Source organism: Schistocerca serialis, chromosome 1, assembly GCF_023864345.2.
Source record: "Schistocerca serialis cubense isolate TAMUIC-IGC-003099 chromosome 1, iqSchSeri2.2, whole genome shotgun sequence".
NCBI classification, from domain to species: domain Eukaryota; kingdom Metazoa; phylum Arthropoda; class Insecta; order Orthoptera; family Acrididae; genus Schistocerca; species Schistocerca serialis.
In genome coordinates, this window is record NC_064638.1 from 609695542 (window position 1) to 609708115 (window position 12574).

At 36.7% G+C, this 12574-nt stretch overlaps 1 protein-coding gene across 6 annotated transcripts in view; it reads left to right on the plus strand.

Annotated features, from left to right (window-relative positions):
- Positions 1-12574, plus strand: part of LOC126477766 (pantothenate kinase 3) — a 166714-nt gene that overhangs the window by 84612 nt on the left and 69528 nt on the right. Inside the window, exon 1 of one of the 6 annotated variants that reach the window (XM_050103648.1) lies at positions 8992-9166. The exons of 2 other annotated variants lie outside the window; for them this stretch is intronic. In XM_050103648.1, coding sequence (XP_049959605.1) covers positions 9061-9166 — 106 coding nt within the window. In that variant the 5' untranslated portion in view covers positions 8992-9060. Of the gene's footprint in view, positions 1-8991; positions 9167-9315; positions 9468-12574 lie in introns of those variants that run through there. 3 more of the 6 variants (XM_050103647.1, XM_050103644.1, XM_050103646.1) reach the window with 3 other exon arrangements.

Genomic DNA, 12574 nt, shown 5'->3' on the forward strand with positions numbered 1-12574 from the left:
TGGTTTTCAAAATTCTGTTGGAATATAACCACTGTTTTAGGAAATACTAGATAAAGATACATTCTAATGAACAGGCATTTAGTTCTCTATTTGTTGTAGATATATACATCCTGACTTCCTACTTATATCAATATAATTGACTCTCTAACATTGTGTTTCAAAAGCATGTAATCATCTTTTATATTCTGTGTGGTGCACTTTATATTAAAGGAAATGTTCCTCAAATGTATGTGTATCTGTACACTTCGTTGCCACAGATTTAAAGCCGATGTACCATGGGAGGGCAGGTACAACTTTGTGAAACAACCAATAGAAGGCAGAGTGGGGACTTTTTCGCTCACACATGAGCTTGCAGATAGAATATACCCCCATTTTAAAATGCACTATGCACCTGCAGATGTGAAACACTAGACAGATGAAACAGCTGGCTAAAACTCATTTTGCAATCCGGATTTACGGCGATATCCTATTTGTACACTACAGTTTGCTGTGCAGATGTGGTTGGTGCCCACAGCTTTGAGCAATTTTGCTCAAACCTCTAACTCCAACTCCCAGGATTGGACACATTTTGTATCTGCGCAAATCTCCTGTTCACATGCAATGATCGGTCTGCACAGAAGTGACGTGTGCAAATATTTGTGCAGACAGATCTTTGCATGTGGACAGGCTATTAGAGACTGATCATGACAATACATGCTACTAGATTTTTTTCATCTCCTCATTTGTAAGAAATTCTTGGACTTCCTTATTAACGTAATACATGTTTGTTCTGCAATATTCGATGTTATTTATATATAAGAGTGTCCTCTGTCAGGAATAAGTTTCTTTGATTTTACGATTTCCGTCTGATCAAAAAACAAGTTAGTTGTGTGTTAGGAAGTCAGTGAATGTGAAAATGAAAACCTAATTGAGATGGCATACTGATCTGTAGCGTACCCCAAAGCCTAGTTTGCACTGGGAGGTGACTGTTTGTAAGTCGCCAAAACAGAATCGAAGGTTCAGTTAACTGTATTTATATTTTTAATGTTGGAAAATAACAAATATAAGAGACAGTTAAATGAAAACGAGGCAGATGGAAGACAGTGATTAAACTGCTTACTATTTCAAAAGTAATCACCATAACTGTTAATATATTTATCGCACTTTGAGAGCAGATGGTCATTATCTTTATGGAAAAATGTTTGTGGTTTGCTATGGAACCACAATTTTAACCAGGTGTTCACCCCTTTGCCCAAATAAATTGAAAGCCATGAATGTCTTCCTTCAGCTCTCCAAAAATATGGAAATCGCACTGGAAGAGATCTTCACTGTATGGAGGATGTGTAAGGGGTCCTGGCGAAAATTCTGCAGTGCAGGCGAAACAACCTTGGCAACAAGTGGGCAGGCATTATCCCGCAACAGAACGAGATAACTGTCAACATTCCTAAGTGTTCGACTTGTTGGTTCACTTTAATTTTTGCCATGTGCCCACCTAGCGTTCTGCATTAATTGTGGCGCTGTTTTTCAGAAACTCAATGAGCAGAGGCGCTTGTAGTCAAGGAAAAAGATCATCATGCTTTTCCTGGAGCAGGTTTACCTGTTGTTTCTACTGCGCTGGGAAATATGGAAGTAACAGCATAAAAACCACAATTTCTCAGTTGATATCATACTATTATTACATGCTAGTTGATTGGAGTGCCAGCATAGTTTCAGCTGTCAAAAAAAAAAAAAAAAGTTCAAATGGCTCTGAGCACTATGGGACTTAACATCTATGGTCATCAGTCCCCTAAAACTTAGAACTACTTAAACCTAACTAACCTAAGGACATCACACAACACCCAGTCATCATGAGGCAGAGAAAATCCCTGACCCCGCCAGGAATCGAACCCGTGAACCCGGGCGCGGTAAGCGAGAATGCTACCACACGACCACGAGCTGTGGACGGTTGTCAAAAGGCTGCATTTTTTTACCCTATAGATTTTCGTAGATTGTTGCACTAGTTCACTGTTCGAGAAGTGCTTGATAAGTATATTGAGCTCAGTGAAGTAGTGGTAAATCTCAGTGTGTTTGATCACCTTCTGTTTTCCCGAGCTGACACTGTAGTTGTTAAGTGACATGTCATAGCCACAGAATAGATGTAGTACAGAAAGAAAAGCAGAACGAAGCTCCTTTGACTTGTAGGAAGTAAACCTTTATGCTTGATGGCATACTGAAATTGAGTAAATGTGAAATGATAACTGCTTACTACTGTGGCTCAAAATGGATATCTTACAAAACAGAACTAATCTGATGAAATGACAACTTTTACAAAATGAAACGCTAACGAAAGAAGTTGTGATAAACACCTACTTAAAAACAAGTCACATAAGGTTTTAAATTCATTACTGTTCACATGTGAAAGCTGTGAACTGCCACTGCTTTTAGCTTCAGATGACAATAATGCTACTTTGTTTTATAAATATTGGTTCTTTCCTTGCAGAAATTTAATTCTTACTTACTTTAATTACCTCTCAATTTTTCTTTTTTGATACTTTGAGCTGATAAACCAACTACACTTCTAACAGAAACAGCTGTTATGGGGCTCACTGCAGGAGTTTTGGTGTTCATATAGTGCCGGAATTTTCATTAATGTTTTCAGCCTGAAAGTAACACATAGGTATTATTTACATTTTTGTTTGAATGAACAGTCATTATTGGTTATTGACAGCCACCTGAAGTTAATTCAGAATAAATTGTCGAGTATGGATATCTAAAGTGGTTAGGGCAACTGCTTTGACAAGAGGGAACTCTGGCTTTGAGTCTCTGTCTGTCACAGATTTTTATATCACTAATAGGTAGTATATCTATAATTAACAAACCTGGCGCCAAGATATTCACATTCAGTGAATTTATTTAGAATTAACATAGGTATTACTTTAAATTAAGAGAGTGGGCTGCATTAAAATTTAATTTATACAAATATTTTAGCATTTTTCTCTACTCTGTCGTTCCTTAGTTGCTTCAAAACTCACAAAGGTATGTTCTGTCTAGGCAACTAATTGAAGGCAGTTTGTTTATTGCCATTCATGTTTTGCTTCTTTTACTTATGAAGCATCTTCAGTGGATGTCTTCTTCATTATTTTCTACCAGGAGTAAATACAAATATACACTGCATCACAAATTTGAGAAACGAGCATCTACTTGCACAAACTATCAGCATCTTAGCTGCAAGCCTGATTGCATGTGGCGCCAAGAGACAGTGTGTACAAATAAAGCAATTTAACTTCTATTTTCTCCATACTGTAGTGAGATGTGGTTTTCTTCCTAACTTCAAAAAGCATTTGGATATATTAACGACATTTAGTACACAGCAATGTATTGCCTAAAATGAACCAAATGTAAAGTAGCTGGGCATTACATTTTTCACTGCAGACCCTTGTAATTTTATGCTGCAGAGTACTAGGACATTAAGTATTACAGTAACTGTGACCAATATCGAGAAGACAAACTGTTCTTGGTCGATCTGTGATATTGAACTATAAGATGCAAAGGAATACAATTTTTTGCTCCATTTTATTTACTTAGAGTCGAATGAGAGGTATTACATACATTAGCAAAGAAATTCACAAATGTGTAGCAAGTCATTTTCAATTTCTTAAGGGAAAAGGATAACCTCTGAAGAAAAACTAATTCTAGGGGGTGATGTAGCTTTGCTTCATTGACATACAGTATTTTTTTTACAGGTTAGTGATCTTTTATTGTTTACAGCAAGAAAATCATAAAGCTCATTTTTCTCATGTACTATTATGAGCTGCTTCATGGGAACTGCTCATTACTTTCCTGTGTGGTCTTTTCTCTTACCACTGCTCATTGTATATTTCTAACTTTGACTGTACATTGAACAGTAGTTTACTTTTAGGTAAGCCCAGTAGTAGAAATGTGCAGTTAATAAAATAAACAAAATAAAAAACTCATTATATTTTCAGTTATACAACAGTGAAAAGAATCAAGCACAATGAGAAGCTCAAACTGGAAGGTATTAAAGATCTTAAAATATCAGAAGAGTCTTACAAAAGTACAATGAAAAATAATATTAGTGTATTGCATCAGCATATTAAGTGATTAAAAAACAAATGGATGAATTTCTTGTTTGTTTAGAAGATAAGAAACAGAGAATGCACTAGGTGTACAATGTCTGTCTGAACATCATATAGTCACAGATATGGAAAAGGTAAATATAAGTGGGTGTGAGCTTTCAGCACATGTAAGCAGAGACAAAATGGAGAAAGGAGAGTTGCCATGTATATTAAAACTTATCGTAGTGTGAAAAATTAAAATAAAAATTGGTAGAGAAACATATAGAAGCATGAAAGCTTAAACTACATACTGGTAATTTTATACTTGTAATTATGTATCCATGCCCATAGGGAAATTCTGAACTGTTTCAGACAGAGGGAAACAAATTATAATTTGTGGGGATTTCAGTGTAGAGTCTGATAGGAAGAATGAGCTTGAAGTATTAGTAAATCCTTTCAATTTGACATCAGTTATTGATTTTCATACTCAGGTAATACAGGAAAGTAGCACACCAATAGAAAATATTTTCATAGTCCAAGATGAATTTAGTCAAATACACATTAGCACTGTTAAGAATGGATTTTCTGACCATGATGCACTGCTAATTACAGTACATGACGGCTCCACACAGTAATGCAAAACATTGCTCCAAAGGGGAGGGTTCAAGTAATGATTTAACGATTGCAAATGTAGATTGCAGCAGTTACCTTACATAATTAAAATATTATATTATTACATGATACTTATATGAGTATTTTTGTAAATAATTTTTTAAGAAATGTAATTGTAAGAAACCATGTAAAAACCATGGCTTACTAAAGGAATAAATATCTTGCAACCAGAAAATGATATCTAACAGCAAAAAAGAGTGATGACAAAGAAACAGTCAAATATTATAAAAACTACTGTACTATTACTAAAGAGATAAAAATGTCTAGCTATCAGAAAATGAAATGCATCTAACAGCAAGAAAGAGCAATGACACAGAAACAGCCAAATATTATAAAAACTACTGTATTATATTAGGAAAAGTTATTAAAAAATCCAGGAGTACGTTTTTACATCTGAGGTTAGCAACCCTGATAATAAAATTAAGACAATTGTGAATATTGTTGAAAGGGAAACAGAGCATCAAAGAGCACAGGAAGACTGTATTACCATCAAACTGAATGAAAATTTTATTAACAGAGTCAGATGTTGAAAATATTTTTAATAATCATTTTTTAAGTGTTGTAGAGAAAATTGGATCCAGGTGTTCATTGCAAAAGTCAAATGTACATATGGAAGAGGCGAATCCCTGCAATTTGATAAAACTGAAATTCTACCACCTCTCTTTCTGAAGTTAGGAAAATAATAAACTCACTCAATAGTAAAAGAATGAATTGAACTGATGGCATCTCCAACAAAGTAATAAAACCTTGTTCCCAACAGATATGTAGGATTCACAGACACATATGTAATAGCTCACTGAAACAGGGTATTTTTCCTGATAGATTGAAATGTACTATTGTTAAACCATTCCATAATAAAGAGGGGGGTAGGTTTGATGTCAACAACTACCATCCAATGCCACAGCTTTGTCCAAAATTATTGAAAAAGTAATGCATTCACATATTTGTAAAAATTAAGTACTACTAGAATGCCAATTTGGTTTTCAGAAAGTATTTTCAACAGAAAATGCATTATATGCTTTCACTGATAAAACAGTAAATACTCTGAATAACCGAACTACACCAGTAGGGATTTCCTGTGATTTCTGAAAGGCTTTTGATTGTGTGAATCATGGAATTTTTCTAGATAAGTTTAGGTATTGTGGCATGAGTGGAGCAGTGCCAAATGATTTAATTATATTTAATTGGAAGCATGCAGAAGGTTGAAATTAACAGTACAGAAAGTCTGCAAAAATCAGCAGAGTGCTCTAACTAGGGAGGTATCAAGAATGATGTCATACAGAATTCAGTCTTGGGTCCCAAATTGTTCTGAATATATATTAATGAATTGCCACCCTATATTCATGAAGATGCAAAACTAGTTACTTTTACCAATAATAAAAGTAATGTAATCACAACCAAAAAAAAAAAAAGAATTATCTGAGGAAATTGAAAACAATGTATTTCAGAAATTTATTAAGTGGTTCTCTGCAAATTGACTCTCATAACACAATATATACAGTTCTGTACAGTAAATAGCACAACACAAATAGTAAATACAGAGTGAACAGAAGTCTGTAACTGAGGCAGCATATTCCAACTTTTTGGGTTTAACCATTTCTGAGAGATTGAACTGGAAGAAACGGATTGATGATCTGTTGAAATCTTTGAGTCCTGCTATTTATGCCATTAGGATTATTGCAAATTTTGGTGATAAACATGTAAGCAAATTAGCTTACAATGCTTATTTTCATTCTCTGCTTTTGTACGACATTTTGGGGTAATTCATCATTAAGAAAAAGGTATTCATTGCACAAAAGTATGTAATCAGAATAATAGCTTGAGCTCTTGCAGACATTTATTTAAGGAACTAGGGTGAATATATATATTCAGTTATGAAATTTGTTGTTAATAACCCATCCCAACTGAAAAGCAATAGCGATATGCAACACTAGGTGAAAGTCTGATTGTAAGTATTTTGGCTTAAATCTTACTTTTGCACAGAAAGGGGCGAATTATGCTGCCACAAAAATGTTTGGTCACTAATCAAATAGCAGCAAAGTCTGACAGATACTAACGAACATTTAAAAACAAATTAAAATAATTTCCGAATAACAACTCCTTCTACCCAATAGATGAATTTTTAGATACAAATCAGTCATCTTGAAACTTATTAAAAAACCTTGAATTATGGCATGCCATGGCCCTGTTGTTAAACTGACACGTTCTACGTCATTATGAAGTGTCATAATCATGATCTATGGACCAAGTATTAAGGCCCGTCCACACGCAACGATCTGCGCAAATGTCTGCGCAAATGTCTGCGCAGATCACTTCTGCGCAGACAGATCGTTGTGTGTGGACAGAAGATTTGCACCAACCTGATGTGTGTGCAAACCTGGAAGTTGGAGTTGGAGGTTTGAGCGAAACCTCTCAAATCTGTGGGTTCAAACCACATCTGCGCAGACAAGTTGGAGCGTGTGGACAGGAGATCGCCGCAAATCTGGCGCGAAACAGCTGTTTGCTCAGTCTAGTGTTTGTGCGCACAGGGCATTAAAATGGCTGATACTCTCAGTGTTCTCGAGAGTTTGTAAGTGAATTCATTGAAATATATAGAAACCACCCATGTTTGTGGAAGATTGAAAGTAAAGAATATAGTAACCGAGACAAAAAGACAGCAGCATTGAAAAATTGCGGGCAGTTGACGCCTCGGCAAACAAAGAAACAGTAATGAAAAAGTAAATTCGTTGCGAACTGTTTTGTAGCCTGGATCAAAAGTTTGTAACAGGTTGCTTCTACACAGTAGCGAACTGAAAATGCCTACTCAGAAACAAAGTAAACCATAGCTCATTGGCCATGTAGGTATATAATCTCTAATAATATAGGCCTACTGTGTTTCAAACACGTCTACAACACCAAAAATATTATCTGTAACTTTACAGACTTAATTTACTTGACTTGCCTTCATGAACTCATCCTTCAGGGCAGCGTAATTAGCTTCACATGTGTTGGGTATTATTTCACTCAACGCTTGTTTCGATATTGCAGTTGAAAATTCCAAATCCGTGTAGCTCCTTCCTGTTGCTAGGAATATTAATGTTACCGCCAGCCGTTCAAGAGGATAAATTGCCCTTCTCATACAAGCATTTTTTCTCATAATATGAGAGGTTACAAGCTTTAAGAGATAATTATAAGTATCGACATCCATCCGCAAATAATTTCGCCAGTCGTTAAGTTCGCCCTGCAGCTCTCGCAGTAAACTTACGTGAGAAAACTGCTTTCGCTTTAGCAGCCACTGTCTACACCATTTTGACCGCTTTCTCTGTTTCCTGCGGTTGGTCTGAATGTTTTTTGCAACACAAGTTGCGAACACAGACCACAACAGAACTTCCTCCATTTCTATATTTCAAAATAAATTTTTGACGTTTACGGGGAGCGTAGTCGCTTGCCACTGATATTTCTTTTCTACACCGACAGATGGCGGGCGAGTAGTAGATTGGGGTTTGCGTCGTGTGAACACGCCTGACACCACATTTGCAGCGATCTTTTTCATGTACAGACATCTGCGCCGATGTCTGTGCAGACAGATCGTTGCGTGTGGACCGGGGTTTAATCTAATGTACTCTAGTGTAATCCGTATCTATTCACCTTTGACTTCAGACTCAGCTGTTAACACAGTTTCAATATGGCAGACCCGCAGAATTTGCGCATGCGCGCTAAATTTCGGCACATGGATTCTGTGTATACACGATTTTGTGCCAGAGCGCTGTTGGCGAGGCATATTGGAAAATAGAATCTGGGAGCACAGGACGCGATGACCTTAGTCCCGAATATATCCTACTGTATTATCAATAATATGTTGTTTAGATTACACGACATAAATGACTCGAAGATCAATAAAGTTGTTCCAAATAAAAATACGAAACCTATATAATGATGCAGTAACGTTTCCTATGACTGTACTTTATAAATTCTGAAGTTTTGCGAAATTGATTATGTATCCGTAAAATCAATTTTCATTGTGTCAGAGCTGATCTCAAATTACATCCCAGTCGATAGAGCATTGATAGTTGACAAACATATCTACCCAGTCAAAACATTGATGTACAGGAAGTTCTAAATAATAAATTCTAGCCGCAGATTCAGAAATGGCACAGGATGATAAATTTTGACATCAATAGTCATTATAGGTTTTTGCGGACACAAGTAGAAAAGATAATTGCCTTACTCTACATAATCTAATATCAACACCATCTTTAACTTGACATTCAGTATATTATATTTTGAAGCCTGCAGCTTGTTGTTCGTGGTAACAATCACCGCATGTTTTGACTTCGCTATTGTGTCGCAAAGGGGCATTAATGGCGAGCGCCTGATGGGTTGGAGGGAGAATGACAAAAGAGCAATGGCGTGTGTCGTAATCTTGTCTTCAGATAGTTTGTTTATGTGCTGTATCACAGAGATGAAAGGCGATAAAATAGGTACGTGACTGTTCAACAGTCTTGTTAACAAAAATTTCTTACGTAATGAAACGTAATGCATCGGAACGCGCATGTTTCATCATTTGTTTTGGAAAGGAATATTGCCCCTTGCACCTAACATGTATGTGCAATGTATGGGTGGGCAAGGGTCAAGGCAGATATATTACATAAATCTATAGTTGTTGCTAATCATTCTGAGGCGGGATGCAGTCTGTTAAATTTATCGGCCTTTTGCCGGACATTCGTAATTCCAGTTGGCCTACAGATGAACGCGAGGTGATAAAACTTGCCTTCGCAATTGGTGAGCGTGGAATTTCAGTTATGGTTTATGCCTTACATTTTTGAGACACGATGCTCTAACGAATCTGTAAAATAAATCTTTTATATCCTACGAATTTCTCGGCATTACAGATAGAATTCTGACTCAGATTACTTCATGTACTAATTTTTTGGGAGTTGTCATTCGTTTGGTTTCTTCTGTCGGCGTAATTAATTTGACACGTTTGAAGGTTCCAGTATTTACAAGCATTACTAAAATCAAAGTTATGGGGTCTGTGTCATTGGTGGATAATAGGAAGATTGAGAACCACTTTTCACGATACTGATTGAGACGGGCGGGTTTTTCATGCCATTTTGTGGTGCCAGTCAACTTTATATTCAAAGATATGTAGTTAGTGGATTTGTTAGGGAATGCAAAACGTATATTAATCAATGGTTATGAACATGTTATGTATACACTTGTTTCTATTGTTTGCTCAACTTATCAATGTGTAACAAATTTAATTTCATAATTAACTACCCAATGATATGTGCATGATAAAGAATTGAGTGGAAACTCCATTCTTGACTGAATGTAGAGTTTTCCTGTTCCTTGGTACACTTTCAAATTCGTTTTGTAGGGAGCAAACAAAATGGAGTCTAGGCCAACATATTCCTCCAGACTTCCACTCACACTTGCACAGAGTGCCAAGTTACGGTGCATACATTGAAGTTCAGTCGTTCCTCTCCACTCCCAATCCAGTTACAATCAATTCCTAATCAAACTGCCTCCCGCCATTAATGCGTACCTCTACACAGTACTTGATTTGTAAAAAAAGAAGAGCTTCTGGTACTGTGACCTTCCAGGGGGTGTTTTTTTTTAATTTAGACTTATTAAAATGTTATTTTAGCACTTTTATATGAATTTTAAAAGTATGAATACATTTGCTTTACATTACTTCAACCACAGCAAAATTACTGTCATTTCACATCTCGAAATCAGTGATGCGGACCATCACAAATCAAGCACTGCTGCTATCCATTCAGTGTCCAAAACTCTTTGTTTGCACATCACACTCCTCCTCCTTCTCCAACCCCAGTCCCACCCTTACATGGCATATACAAAAGGGGGGGGGGGGGGGGCAAATATGGCTAAATAAATGTGTTCCTTACCATTGCACATCTTTATGGTTCCAAAATATTCATTCTCTTTCTTCATGCCTGCACAAACTGCCAAGTTCTTGTGTGTATATGGGAGCTCATTTTTCCTCTCCACTCTAGTTCCAGATGCTGTCAGTTCCTAACTAAACTGCCTCTTGCCATTGATGGATATCCATACCCAGTCAGTGTCCAAAACCCTGTCTACCCATCACATTCCTCTTCACTCCCCCCTCCCCCCCCCCCTCTCCCAAACCCCTACCCACTCTAAAATGGGAGACACAAAAGTAGGGGAAATATAGAATAGCTAAGTAAACATGTTTCTTACCACTTCACAGTTTTATGGTTCAAGAATGATCTTCCACTCTGCAACAGATTGTGCACTGATTTGAAACTTCTTGAAAAATTAGAAATGCATGCCCAACAGGAACTTGAACATGAGACCTTTGCCAATTACTGACAAGTGGAATGGTTACAGTATTTTCAAGTCTTGGCCCTACACACAATTTTAATATACCAGGAAGGTTCAGCTTTATGATTATCCTATACCTTTACTTACTTTTGGGAATCTCATTCATCCCACACCTTTATGTGCTAGCTGACATGTAATGCTAGATAAGATTATTAAACAAGTTTCTTGTAATACAGTTTTTGGCTTTTGACACTACAGACTTGCTTCCATAGTATGTCACCTGAAGACTGCAGCCTATTTCAGTGTTGATAGTAGTCTCTGGTCACTGTGAAGGATGGCCAAGTCTCTATAGGTTTCTCTTTGGCTTGAAGTTGATAGGATTGTTTGGAAAAGAACCAAATTTTTAATAAAAAAAGGATGTGGGGTGTCAGCTGTGGCTAGTAGAAGAAAATGCATATCATAGCTAACTACAACAAGGGCAACAGAAGTGAACCACAAAACTATAATCCAATGTTATTAGCATTTGTCTGTTCCAGAATCATAGAACATACTCTTAACTCCGATGTGATGTGATACCGAAAACAATGTTCATTCGAAACTCGGTTTGCACTTACCTCACAAGATGTCCTGTACACCATGGATCAAGGCAGTTGGGTAGATACAGCATTTATTGATCCCCAGTAAGCAGTTGTCTCAGTTCCACACTAGTGACGTTAATAAAAGTGCAACCATATTGGGTATCAAATGAAATTTGTGAATGGATTGAGGTGTTCTAGGTAGGGAGGGTGCCGTATATTACCTTGGCTGGTGAGTCATTGACAGATTTGGAAGTAACTTCAGGTGTGCCCCAAATGAAAGCTACAAATTTTCTTTGAGACATAGGCCTAACTGATATTTATTAACAGTTATATTGATGAGAGGTGACACAGTCACTTTGAAGATAACAGCAATCCAGAGTTAACAATAAGCACTGTATACAGTGAATGCTACAGACTCAGGAATGTGATCTTTAACATTATGCATGAACCAAAATTGGATAAGTAAAAATGCCATTAAAAAAGAGCTAGACCTTAAAAATGGGTGCACAGTGAAATGTTAGTTCAAATTATAAATGCTAGCTCTCAAATAGGTGTGTGCAACATATGCAGTACACATTAAAGTAAATTGAAAGCAGTTTCTCAGAACATGAAAAAAGCCACAGTCACAATAGGCTCACCACTACTTTTGATGGGTATAACTTGTCATAATGCTAGCAGTCATAAATATCCAAATTCCTTTTAGATCAATCTGAATATGATCATTATGTTTGAAACCAGTCATGGAGTGAAACAAATACTTGTGTTCTTAGACTGTTGTAGTTTATGCAAGTGTACTGATTCTAGCTGGTTCAACTTCTGAAATAAGGACACTTCTTCTCTACTGTACATGGGTTGACATTATTGTTTACCCATTAGAAGTGCAAGAATAATTTTTAGTATCCAGTGAGGGACCAAGGAAAGAGACAGTGTATACAATCCAGTCGCATAAATATGGCAACCACCTATGATTGACATCAGCGTGCGATAACCACTCACAGATGG